Below are 13,559 nucleotides of genomic sequence, written 5' to 3'. Positions count from 1 at the left end.
TAGAACAATTCCAGGACAGATAATACTTAGCAGAAGTTAGTATCTTATTGAATGTTTACTTTATTATTTATATACCTAAACCTCTAAGTAAGTTAAATAATCTTGGAGATGTAAAGTGATAATTGTACCTATCTGACCAACTTTTTTGGGATGGCTAGTCTTGATAATCATTATTTCAGCTAATTTGCTATTTTACCTAGAAACATCTTAAGTACTTTTAATTTTTGGCTATAAAAAGTGATTATAGCCTGACCAGGCAGTGGCGCAGTGGACAGAGCGTTGGACTGGGATGCGGAAGACCCACGTTCAAGACCTCGAGGTCGCCAGCTTGAGTGCGGGCTCATCTGGTTCGAGCAAAGCTCACCAGCTTGGACCCAAGGTCGCTGGCTTGAGCAAGGGGTTACTCGGTCTGCTGAAGGTCCATGGTCAAGGCACATATGAGAAAGCAATCAATGAACAGCCAAGGTTGTGGATTCAATCCCCAGTCAGGGCACATATAAGAATCAACCAATGAGCGCATAAATAAGTGGAACAACAAAATGATGTTTCTCTTTCTCTGTCTTTTTTTTTTTCTCTCTCTCTCCCTCCCTCTACCTGCTTGACTCCTTTAACTTTTAATTCCTTCATCTAAAAATAGTTAGTAGACACTGACCTACCTTGAGTTTGAGGGTGAAATGCAACTACTTGTGAAAATAAGTGTAAATTATAAATATCATAAATATAAGGTAGCATTAGAACCACTTTTCTAAAATACTCCTGAGTTTAAAATTTTTAAACTATGTTAATTCTGCTTGCATTCTATATTAAACATATAAACTTCATTATACATACAGATGATTTTTCACTAGTCTTTTGTTGTACCCATCTTTAAGCAATTGTCTCTATGGATACAAAATAGGTATGTTCTAAAAGGCTATAAAATCAAATTTTCATAAGCCACACTTAAAGTATTAGAAGAATATTTTCTCTAAAGGAAGGTCAATCCTTTTATTAAATGTAGAATATATTCTTTTAGAAATACTGATTTCTCGGTAATTGGTGGGCTAAAAGATGGTATATTACATGGCACTTTTTACATTTGCAAAAGTGTTTCTCATGTTTTAGCATTTCATTTAGGAAGGTGTTTCTTTGGGGGTTTTTTGACAGAGAAAGAGAAAGAGTCAGAAAGAGGGACAGATAGGGGCAGACAGACAGGAAGGGAGAGAAATGAGAAGCATCAATTCTTCGTTGAGGCATCTTTAGTTGTTTATTGATTGCTTTCTCATATGTGCTTTGACCTGGGGGCTACAGCAGAGCCAGTGACCCCTTGCTCAAGCCAGCGACCTTGGGCTCAAGCTAGCAACCATGGGGTCAGGCCTATAATCCCAGGCCCAAACCAGCGAACCTGTGCTCAAGCTGGTGAGACCACACTCAAGCTGGATGAGCCCGCGCTCAAGCGAGCAACCTCAGGGTTTCAAGCCTGGGTCCTCTGTGTCCCAATCCGACACTCTTATCCACTGCGCCACCACCTGGTCAGGCAGAAGGTGCTACTTCTACATCTCTACATATAATTAGGCAAAAAAAAAATCTGTGTCTCAACAATGGATTCTATTATATTTTTAAGTTTCTAGCGGTCATGATATGAAAAAGATGTGACTGATCTTAGAACTACATATAATATTATTTTACGATTACTTTAATTATTCTCTATTTATTTTACATATTTTGTGTGATAATCAGAAGGCTTAATTTACTATAAAATAGGAAAATAATAACTATCTTAGATTATAGGGTTATTTTAAGTTATGGAATACAAAAACCCATGGCACACAGGCAATACATGTAGTTTCCTTCACACATCCATTCATTCACTTTTCCTGTAGTTTTTTTTAAATCATTTATGCAAGTGAAGTTGTAAGTAATCATAAAGCCACTTAAATATTCCCCCTTTTATTTATTTTCATTTACTTATTGATTTTAAAAAGAGAGGAAGGGAAAGAGAGAGAAAGGGAGCGAGAAAGACAAACATCAATCTGTTCCTGTATGTGCCCTGACCAGGGCTCGAACCTGCAACCTCTGCATATAAGGACCATGCTGTGACCAACTGAATTATCCTGCTAGGGAATCCTGTGGTTCTTTTCTATACATAGAGAAACTAGTTTTGACTATACATAGAGAACTAGTTTCTCTATACATAGAGAACTAGTTTTGTTTACAGAGTCAAATAGAAGTTAAAAATCTAATCCTAAATAACCAAATCAGGCTGACTTTACCAAATGCTAGAAAACAGTGTTAGCATGACAAGAAGCACTAAATGTCTTACGTTCAGATGGTACTAGTTGCCTCTGAACTGCTTCTCCTGACAGTTCCTTAAGTTTCTTCTTAAGATCTCTACTGGTTTTCTTATAGAAATAAAGGTCTTTTTCCAGCTGTTGGATTTTATCTTCATATGTTTTTAAAGTTCCCATAATGCCTTCCCCATCTTGCTCTGAAAAACAGAAATTTACATTTAAAATCAACTTAAAATAAATGACTGAAAGTTATGTTCTAATATATATAGTTGTGTTGTAACATATGTTACAATGTATCTGTTACCTGAATGGATTTGCTTTCAACTACATTTTGGAGTCTTCTGCCTATAAAATTTTTCAAAGTAGGATTGATGCCTTAGTCATCTTCTCTACCCTACCCCCTACCAACTACCACATTTTTATGATTCATAAGCCCTTCCTGAATAGCTACTAACTAGATTTTTTCCTAGAATAACAGGTTTTCTTTTTCTATGAAAAGTTCACATTTGGAACTCTGTCCCTCAGCTGCATCAATATCATAAAGTTTGTGTTTATCATAAAGCCTGAAGTTTATAGGCCCAGAAAATACACAACCAAAAAAACCTCACCTAAACAAAACAAAACACAATAGCCTGCCAAACAAAATAAGCTAGAAAGATTAAATTACATAGGAAACCACCATAAAAAAGGGGAAATAGCATAAGTTCTAGTTTATGCTACACTATAACTTAAAGCTTTAATATTTATGAATGTCTAAAACTGTTCCCACCTGACCAGGCGGTGACACAGTAGATAGAGCGTAGGGCTGGGACGCAGAGGACCCAGATTTTGAGATCCTGAGGTCGCCAGCTTGAGTGCAGGCTCATTGGGTTTGAGCAAGGCTCACCAGCTTAAGCCCAAGGTTGCTGGCTTGAGCAACGGGTCACTCGGTCTGCTGTAGCTCCCCACCCCCTTCAAGGCACATATGAGAAATCAATCAATGAACAACTAAGGAGCCACAACGAAGAACTGATGTTTCTCATCTCTCTCCCTTCCTGCCTGTCCCTCTCTCTGTCTCTGCCACTAAATAAATAAATAAATAAATAAATAAATAAATAAATAAAACTGTTCCCATTGGGTTATGTTCTAAAACCAGTAAAATTCAGTAACCTTCAAAAAATACAGACTTTTAGACCTACTCTTTCCTATTGGTCAATTTAGAAAATGGTCCTACTGGTTTGTAATTTTCTTTTGTTATAATTGGCTGTTTTGTAAAATTTGATCTAAGTTTATTTGTATATTCACAGGGCGGAGCAAAACTAGGTTTACAGTTGTTTGTATGGAAAATAATACAATAATTAATAATAAAAACTTTTGCATACTTAATTGTAAACCTACTTCTGCCCCACCTTATACATTAAAAATTCTAATAAAAATGACTTTTAGAACCTTAAGGCAGAACTAAAATACAGTTAAATGATTCGATGTATAGCATTTTGTCAAGAAAATCCTGTTATCAGGCCACTGGATGCCAATTAAGTGGTTACAGAATTAACTTAGAGGCAAATTGCCTCAGCCTTCAAATTCATGTATTTCCCAATTTTCTGCTTCCTCGGGTTGCTTCTTCCAGACCCATTAAACTCATTTCAAGCCATAGATTCATAAGAATCAAGACTAAGCAGATAAGCAGCCTGGATTGAAGTGTTACCAGTATTGGCTGGCAGTGATTTTGTTGTCATAGCAACTGTTTGTGTACCAGCTATATGCTCAGGTAATGTGAGGACTGAATGCTATGACAACTCTTTCCACAGCAGAGCTGATGGTTGAATTACTGTGCACTGATAACAGTATGTGTACATCAATGGCAGGCTAGTTTTGACCTAAGATATAACCATAATGTATAAAAATTATAATCAACTGAAAATTATAACAAAAACATAACTAGAAATCTGACAGAGGCTATCACTTTAATTTTATAAAGGGAAAGTAATTTAAATATCAAGGTACTATGTCCTTAGGAGAGAGAAATTTTTCAGCTGTACACCACAAAGCCAGAAGTCATCCCACATCTCTTCATAAAAACCAGACCAACAACAAACTAACAGGATTGCAGCAGTTCTTCTGTGTAGCGCTACACAAGAACAAGGGTTGGCATTTCAAGCATGAGTAGCCTGACATCAAAGGCAGTTATTCCAACATATGCTAACCAAAACATGGAAAGCACAAAAACATGTAAAAGTAATAACTATGTATATATGGTGGACTTTGAAGTGATCATATGCTATTCCATCTTCCTTCCCAAACCCCTCTCCTACACATCACCTATACAGAACTGACAACAGGGCAGGAACCTTGGAAATGATGTAACAGCAACTGCATTTTTTGCTCGTGTTCCTTTTGCTGGAAGGTCAGTTTCCGGTCACACTGCAATTTCAGATGTTCCAGTGCAGACTCCAACTCACGAACCACATTATCCCATTCCAGAATCTTCATTTTGAGTTCTTTATTCTGTAACTGTAGTTTTCGTTCAGCTTCTCGCAAATTAACCACCTAGCAAATATATTTTTTGACCTTTTAAGTATGTCTTAAGTAACCCAATACAATAATTAATCTACTTCTGTTAGACTATATAAGATGAACTTCCTTAATCACCATGGAACCAGGCAAATGCTTGATAACATACCCACCAAAATAACCTAACAGCCTTTTGCATTTATTTGGTTCTGAATTGGTAGCAATTTTATTTAAGTATTGTTGCTCTACTAATTATCCCTTCAACATTTCTTAGACATTTATAATCTTGTAGTTAATATTTATAGTTCTATTATTCTACTTCTCTAATAAGATATTGAGAAGCTAAAGACTTGTAACAGCTAAATAATTCTCTGTGTTAAGTCCAAATGAATGTTTTAATAAGTGACAGATTTTTTAAAAAATCCAAACACAGAGTTTGGTTTTAGATTGTGCATTTAGTCCATTAGGTTCCTCTCTGCATTGGTACGAAGTAAAAAGGTGTGTCACAGAGTTTAATAATATAATGACATTTTTAGAAAAATAATCATTTCTACAACTGATTCTCAGGACCACAAAATCCACTGACATTGGCCTGGATGCTCTGGGTTAAGAATACTTGATCTAAGAGCACCACAAAAGAGTTATCTATAGCAAAACCTTAGACCGTATTCCACCATTTTTCTGCCCTCCGCACAGACAGCAATAGGATGCAATCTCATCAATAACAGTAGCTTACTACTGACAGTAATTATCCATGAGGAAGGTTGTGTGTAACATTTCTACTAATTTTTCATCTTTATGTCACTTGTCTAACACTTAGAACTTTATTTTAAAACTTCAGTGTTTTGTCCATTAATCATCTAGTACTCCCTAAATTGCATACACTTTTCAGAGAAAAAAGTTATCAATTTAACACTTCATAGTATATACCTTAAGACAGTGGTTCTCAAAGTGTGCATCAGGGCACACTGGCGCGCCCTAGGAGATTTCCAGGTGCGCCCTATAGTATTCCAGAGAAATATGTGTCTGTTGGGGACCAGAAAACCAACAGGGTTTTGGAGTTTAGATTTTGGGGGGACAGAGGTGTGGGGAATTGGCTATAAACCGACAGTCTGCCCAACCCCCCACCTCACTTGCCTGATTAGGTTGCAAAAGGCTGTTAAGCTGTGGTGCTGGATTGTTTACACTACCCCCCATGTTCCCTGGAAAGACTGAAGGCAAGTTTCTTCTATCCTTTGTTTGGTGTAAAGTTAAGATGATATGTATGGTGGGGGTTTTCTGCACTCAACACAAGAGTAAAAAGAAAGGAATTCTTCAATGTATTGACGAGGAAATGAGAGTCTGCCTTTCAAATATAAGCCCAAACATTGAAGAAATCGCTAGGACACATCAGGCTCATGCTTCTCATAAACACAAGAATGAAAAAACTTAACACATTTGTACCAGGACCTGCTGAATTTACTAAATCTTACTAAGAATGTCTCTCTCTATATAAAAAGATAACTTTTTTATCATTTTTTAATTTTTTTTTCATTTTTCTGAAGCTGGAAACAGGGAGAGACAGTCAGACAGACTCCCGCATGCGCCCCACCGGGATCCACCCGGCACGCCCACCAGGGGCGACGCTCTTCCCACCAGGGGGCGATGCTCTGCCCATCCTGGGCATCGCCATGTTGCGACCAGAGCCACTCTAGCGCCTGAGGCAGAGGCCACAGAGCCATCCCCAGCGCCCGGGCCATCTTTGCTCCAATGGAGCCTTCGCTGCGGGAGGGGAAGAGAGAGACAGAGAGGAAAGCGTGGCGGAGGGGTGGAGAAGCAAATGGGCGCTTCTCCTGTGTGCCCTGGCCGGGAATCGAACCCGGGTCCTCCGCACGCTAGGCTGACGCTCTACCGCTGAGCCAACCGGCCAGGGCATCATTTTTTAATTTTTTAACCCCTCTTTTTTATGAATTCTAAAAAGCATAACTCAAAAAATGTAACATAAAAATGTTTTTTAATCTAATAAATTTAATTTTGTCGTATTTATTTCATTTAATTACCATAAAAGCATACTTGGACTTTATTTTTTTCTTTAATATTTGACTTAATTATTATAACATTTCTCAGAAATTTGTATATAGTGCGCCTACAATTATTTGTAGGATTTTGAATGCGCCCCAACTTCAAAAAGTTTGAGAACCACTATCTTAAGAAAATGCATTAGAGAAAAGATGGATATAGTTCCCCATGGTATGAAATATCTCTGGATCAGTAAGTTGTCAAATACATATAAAAAATAACTAATGTTAAGCATATTCAAGATAATGCTAAAATCTATTACTATATGCCAGTGATGCACTACTTCATCTCCATATCAGTCACAGGTCATGATGAAAAAGTAGGTCTTGGCCAGCTTGCTCAGTGAATAGAGCGTCAGCCCAGTGTATGAACATCCTGGGTTCGATTCCGGGTTAGGGCACACAGGAGAAGCTCCCAATCTGCAGCTTTCTCCCTCCCTTTTCCCTTTCTCTTTTCCCCTCCCACAGCTCGATTGGTTCAAGCTTCAGCCCTGGATGCTGAGGATAGCTCGCTGGTCCAAGGTATCAGCCTCAAGCACTAAAAACTGTTCAGTTGATTTGAGCACTGGCCCAAGATGAAGATTGCTGGGTGGATCCTGGTCGGGCACACATGCAGTAATCTGTCTCACTATCTCCCCTCCTCTCACTTAAAAAAAAGTAAATGTCCCCCTATCCAATAGCAACGAAGGAAAGAGAGCCCACACTTGGAGGCCTTGACTTTTCAAGAATGCTGATTAACAATATCCAAATTTAGAAACCATCATGATAGTAGTGACTGGTCCTTGCTGGTTGGCTCAGCGGTAGAGCATCTGCCTGGCATGTGGAAGTCCCAGGTTCGATTCTGATTAGGACATACAGGAGAAGAGCCCATCTGCTTCTCCACCCATCCTCCTCTCCTTTCTCTCTGTCTCTCTCTTCTCCTCCCACAGCCAAGGCTCCACTGGAGCAAAGTTAGCCCGGGCACTGAGGATGGCTTCATGGCCTCCACCTCAGGCACTAGAATGGCTCCGACCGCAACAGATCATCTCCCCCTGGTGGGCATGCCGGGTGGATCCCGGTTGGGCACATGCAGGAGTCTGTCTGTCTGACTGCCTCCCCACTTCTAACTTCGGGGGGGGGGGGAGTAGTGACTGAGGAATATAGCTCAAATTCTTTGATTTTAAAAACTATTTTAAAAACTCTTCTTCAAAAGGACCTTCAATTTTAAGACCCACACTAAGACCTACATACTTGGATAATCACAAAACTTTCAGATGACAACACACAGTAGTACTATAAAGAGACATCATGCTTAAATCTGGAGTTACACCGTCAAATCTTTTAAGCCTTTCAATTTCCTTAAAAATTCTAAATAAACATGAGATATGTAAGCACCCTGGCCCTTCTTTAGAGGAATATCCTCTATGCCTCAAAAACTAACCTTACTGAAATATCTGAAAAGGAGAGCTCTAATCTCAGTAGGGGTCAAGCCAATCAGTTTTTCCAAGACGTTTGCTTCACTATGGGAGAGGTTTTGAAATGAAGCTCTGAGTGAGTTCTGGCGACTCTGGATACTTTCATTCTTGTATTCAATTGCAGCTTCCAAAGCTTCAATCCCTTCTTCAAGTTGGAAAAGAACATGTTCTTCCTAAATACAATACAACAGAAATCACTCATTTTAAATGAAATAGTAAAGCTTGGACTTTGTCATGTACTAAAGTCTTACTATGCTGCATTAAGTCCTCATTTAACGTTGATAGATTCTTGGAAACTGCAAATTTAAGCAAAACAATGTATAACAAAACCAGTTTTGCCATACGCTAATTGATATGAACAAGAATAAAGTTCCTATGACATACAGTTGGACACAAAAAAGTCGCTAAACCTCTAAATAAAGACCCAAAACACTTCTAATATTAAACATTAAAATAAATGTGAGTTACACATACATTTAAGATACAATAAAAATAAATAAGATCGTGATTTTCCAACCCACTGATTCCATTTCAGAGTCACAGTGGCCAGAATATGTCCCTGAAAATCAGAGTACAAGGTGGGAACCCATCCTGGGAAGGACACCCTTCCATTGCAGGGCACACTCACACCTACAGCCACTCAGGCTGAGCCAGTTTAGACACATGTATTCATCTGATATGCACAGCTTTCGGATGTGGGAGAAACAAGTCCGCAGAGAAGAACCTCACAGACATGGGGAGAATGTGAGAACTATACACAGAGAGTGGCCCTGGCCTGGAATCGATTTTTGCCCCTATCAACATTCTAACAAAATTACTTTGAACAAAATGATTTTATTCAAGAACCTGCTGTATTTGAGTCTACTGGACATTACCTTTCTTCCACTAAACTTTAAGAAAGGAATGTTTATTGAAAGGCTGCTATGCTATACAATGCACTGTATACACATATATAACATAATCACTGAATCCCTGCAATAAACCTATGTAGTAAAATGGAAGAGGCAGAAGCTTAAGTGAGTTATGAAACTTCCCAAGGTTGTAGAGCAAATGCTGATCTCCAAGGGGCATACTCAAAGCCTCAGCCCCTAGGATTAGCAATTTTGTCATATATCTCCCTCCCTAGCTCCTAAAGTGTGTATTGTGTGTCAGTGAGATGTGTAGACTCCCTGATGTTTCTTCAAGGATCTATTAAAACAGTATATTTCTAGGAGGGAAAGAAGAAATAGATTAAGAATAAATTAAGAACTAGTAATGAGTCAAAGGAAAAAACAGCATGGTATTAAAAAAAAGTGAGAATTTAAGGACATGAAACATAAGATTTCTAGGAAATGTCACTGTAGGGAAAATATAGGCATTAAAAATGGTGGCAGTGGCCATGGCCAGTTTGCTCAGCAGTAGAGTGTTGGCTCAGCGTGTGGATGTCCTGGGTTTGATTCCCAGCCAGGGTACACAGGAGAAGCACCCATCTACTTCTCCACTGCCCACCCTCAACCCCCATCCTTTCTCTCTGTCTCTGTCTTCCCCTCCTGCAGCCAAGGCTCTATTGGAGCAAAGATGGCCGGGCATTGAGGATGGCTCCATGACTTCTGCCTCAGGTGCCAGAATGGCTCCAGTTGCAACGGAACATCGCCCGTTGGTGGGCTTGCTGGGTGGATCCCAGTCAGGTGCATGGCAGAGTCTGCCTGTCTCCCCGCTTCTCACTTCAGAAAAATACAAAAAATAAAAATAAAATGGTGGCAGCATAACAACATTTTTTTCATATGCCAGAGAAGATTTACTTTGTAGAAAAAAAAATATGATGAGTAAAAAAATCTAGCAGTTGATTTAACTATCAGAATAAAACGTTATTTGGGGGGAAGGAGCCAAATGTCTGGTAAGAAGTTATTTCGGACTTGCTGAGACCTGGATATACATCTCTGTATACCTGTACATGTGGTGGTGGTCACTCCACTTAAGATGCTTGAGGGCAGAGTATCTTGTCTATATTCAGTCCTGATTGCCTAGCACAGTATATAACACACAGTTTAAACTTAGTGTCTACTGAATGAGTTAATGAAGGAAGAAGAGAAAAAATATTTTCATTATGTCTTGGTTACATGACTGAAGTATTTCTTTCCACCCCTCTCTCCAGCATTTCAAGGAAAACAATGTATTTCTAATCCACCTAAAGAATAGAGTGACATCCAGAACTACTTTTCTAAAATTAAGGGAAATGGTATGTAACCAGAAAATACATTTAAATTATCCAAAGAACATACTTGACTTAGGAATGCATAGTGATTATACAGGGGTGGGCAAAAGTAGGTTTACAGTTGTGAGTACATGAAACAGTTTATTCTTGTATTATTATTAAGAATTGTATGTTGTTTTATAACTGTAAATCTACTTTTGCCCACCCCTGTATTTTTACCAAAAAACAAATGTAGAAAGTTTAGTTCCTATAGTTTTGGATCAAAGCATCAAAATACAGTGTGTCCGTAAAGTCATGGTGCACTTTTGATAGGTCACAGGAAAGCAACAAAAGATGATAGAAAAAAAAGAGAGAGAGAGAAAGAAAAAAAGAGGGTAGAAATGTGAAATCTGCACCAAATAAAAGGAAAACCTTCCCAGTTTCTGTAGGATGATCTGGCAGCATGTGCGCATGCACAGATGATGACAGTAATACCGTGTATACAGAGGAGCAGCCCACAGATGTGGACGGTAGAGAGGAAAGTTCAGTGTGTTCTGTGGCTCGCTAAATTCAAATCCGTGACCAAAGTGCAACGTGAATATCAGCGTGTTTATAACGAAGCGCCGCCACATAGGAATAACATTACTCGATGGGATAAGCAGTTGAAGGAAACCGGCCGTTTGGTGGAGAAACCCCGTTCTGGTAGGCCATCAGTCAGTGACGAGTCTGTAGAGGCTATACGGGATAGCTACCTAAGGAGCCCTAAAAAATCTGTGCATGAGTCCACATCAAACTGCACTGAATAGGTATGAAACTGGGAGAGTTTTCCTTTTATTTGGTGCAGATTTCACATTTCTATCGTCTTTTGTTGCTTTCCTGTGACCGGTCAAAAGTGCACCATGACTTTACAGACACACTGTATTATAAGGTAGTACAGCGAGTATGGACCCCTGAGACTAGCCTGCTGCAGAGAGGCTGCAGTGAGTAAATATTTGTGGTTCCCTCTAACCCAGCCAAAGGTACAGGCTGACAAAGTGAGTGACAATAGGAAACTGTCCCAGAATGAAATTTGCCATAACTCAAACTGTATATTACCGAGAACTGACTATCCTGTATGGCAGAGCACTTTTTAAAACTTTATTGTGTACCAAAGGAGCGTGTTAAAATGCAGGTTTCTCATTCAGCAGGCTCTGCATTTCTAACAGGCTCCCTGGTGATCCTGTTGCTGCTGGTCCAGTGATCAGTGATCTGAGAGTGGTCTCCAAACCTTTTAGATCACACATTCCAATCAGTAAAAAAAGAAAACAAAAGCTTTTGAGCAAGCACTACATATATGTATATTTTTCAATAAGTTATATGTACCTTCTGATCCTAAAACATGAAATTTAAAATATGAAATAAACAGATATAATAGTTCTTATATTTTTTCCTATACCTCAATTAAGGCAACTGCTCTGCATTATTAGAAAAACAAGTAATTTAAAAAAAATACTAGTTTATGGATTTTCTCGATTTTACCAAAGGAAGTGATTTGCTTATATTAAATTCTTTTTGTGTGTGTGTGTGTGTGTGACAGAGACGGAGAGAGGGGCAGACAGGGACAAATAGACAGGAAGGGAGAGAGATGAGAAGCATCAATTCTTCCTTGCGGCTCCTTAGTTGTTCATTGATTGCTTTCTCATAGGTGCCTTGACTCAGGGCTCCGGCAGAGCAAGTGACCCCTTGCTCAAGCCAGTGACCTTTGGATCCTGTCTGTGATCCCATGCTCAAGCCAGCAACCCCACGCTCAAGCTCGTGACCTCAGAATTTCAAACCTGGGTCCTCCGCGTCCCAGTCCGACACTCTATCCACTGCACCACCGCCTGGTCAGGCGCTTAGTATATTAAATGGTATAGTGATCTAAAACCTATCACTTTCCTATGAAGTAATACAGTTAGAAAAATATTTTGATTTATTGTGAAAAGAAAATAATTCTAAGCAAGTTTAAAGTCCTCAAAACAGCAAACCTCTCCACCTAGATTTTGTTGTCTTGTGTCACATAAGCATCTCTTGTTCCCTTCTATCTGCTATTGGTGGATCTATTTGGTAATAATAAGCTTGGACTGACAAATGAGAAGAGCAGAGCCCACTTCAGAACTACACTAAGGAGAAGTAACCGTCTGGAAGAGTGGGGCAGAGAAGCCCCCATGACTAATGGAATTCCACCAACTGCTGGAGGCTCATCACTCCCTCACACCAACCCACAGTGACTACTAAATAGGTAGTATGCACACTCCTCTATTTTACCACAAAACCCTATGTTTAAAATCATATAATTCCACATGGGAAAGAAACCAAACGTTTCTTTCCTTTTTTGAGAGAGAAACAGGATGGGAGAGTGATGAGAAGCATCAACTCATAGTTATGTCACTTTAGTTGTTCATTGATTGCTTCTCATATGTGCCTTGATGGAGGGGGGGGGTGCTCCAGCAGAGCCAGCAACCCGTTGCTCAAGCCAGCAACATTGGGATCATGTTGATGATCCCATCCTCAAGCTGGAGAGTGTGCACTCAAGCAGACATTGGACCTCAGCATCCTAGGTTAACACTCGATCCACTGAACGACCACCCATTAGGCAAAACTAAATGTTTCTTGATGACAGTAATCGATGCTTTACCTTTCTGCAAATGTAATTTGCTCATTCCCATCTCTATGTTTTATTTAACAGTGTTCTATCTAAAATGTCCTTTTCTATATTGATCAATATAGTATATTGTTTTTCATAATCTAGCTCAAGATGCCAATCTACCAAGGTTGCCTTAATATGTCCCCTCAAATGACCACTACATTGCTTTGTGTAAATAATGTGGTAAGTATGGCTTTATTATATTTTCTGTAACTTGCTTTTTTATGTTCATCAGGGTTTAGAGCAGGGGTCCCCAAACTACGGCCTGCTGGCTGCATGCAGCCCCCTGAGGCCATTTATCTGGCCCCCGCCGCACTTCCGGAAGGGGCACCTCTTTCATTGGTGGTCAGTGAGAGGAGCATAGTTCCCATTGAAATACTGGTCAGTTTGTTGATTTAAATTTACTTGTTCTTTATTTTAAATATTGTATTTGTTCCTGTTTTGTTT

The 13,559-nt window shown here is 39.3% G+C and overlaps 2 protein-coding genes across 2 annotated transcripts in view; one reads left to right on the top strand and one right to left on the bottom strand.

The window, feature by feature from the left end:
- The window catches only part of RMI1 (RecQ mediated genome instability 1), a 274,637-nt gene that overhangs the window by 101,343 nt on the left and 159,735 nt on the right, over nt 1–13,559 (top strand). The window lies entirely within an intron of this gene.
- Nucleotides 1–13,559, bottom strand: part of KIF27 (kinesin family member 27) — a 93,561-nt gene that overhangs the window by 7,042 nt on the left and 72,960 nt on the right. The window contains exons 14-16 of the mRNA XM_066256986.1: nt 8,241–8,447; nt 4,601–4,799; nt 2,303–2,467 (exon numbers count right to left, since the gene is read on the bottom strand). Coding sequence (XP_066113083.1) covers nt 2,303–2,467; nt 4,601–4,799; nt 8,241–8,447 — 571 coding nt within the window. The remainder of the gene's footprint in view (nt 1–2,302; nt 2,468–4,600; nt 4,800–8,240; nt 8,448–13,559) is intronic.

This window comes from Saccopteryx bilineata, chromosome 2 (assembly GCF_036850765.1).
Source record: "Saccopteryx bilineata isolate mSacBil1 chromosome 2, mSacBil1_pri_phased_curated, whole genome shotgun sequence".
Classification (NCBI taxonomy): domain Eukaryota; kingdom Metazoa; phylum Chordata; class Mammalia; order Chiroptera; family Emballonuridae; genus Saccopteryx; species Saccopteryx bilineata.
Note: the sequence above shows the minus strand (reverse complement) of the source record. Positions and strands in the feature narration are given on the sequence as shown.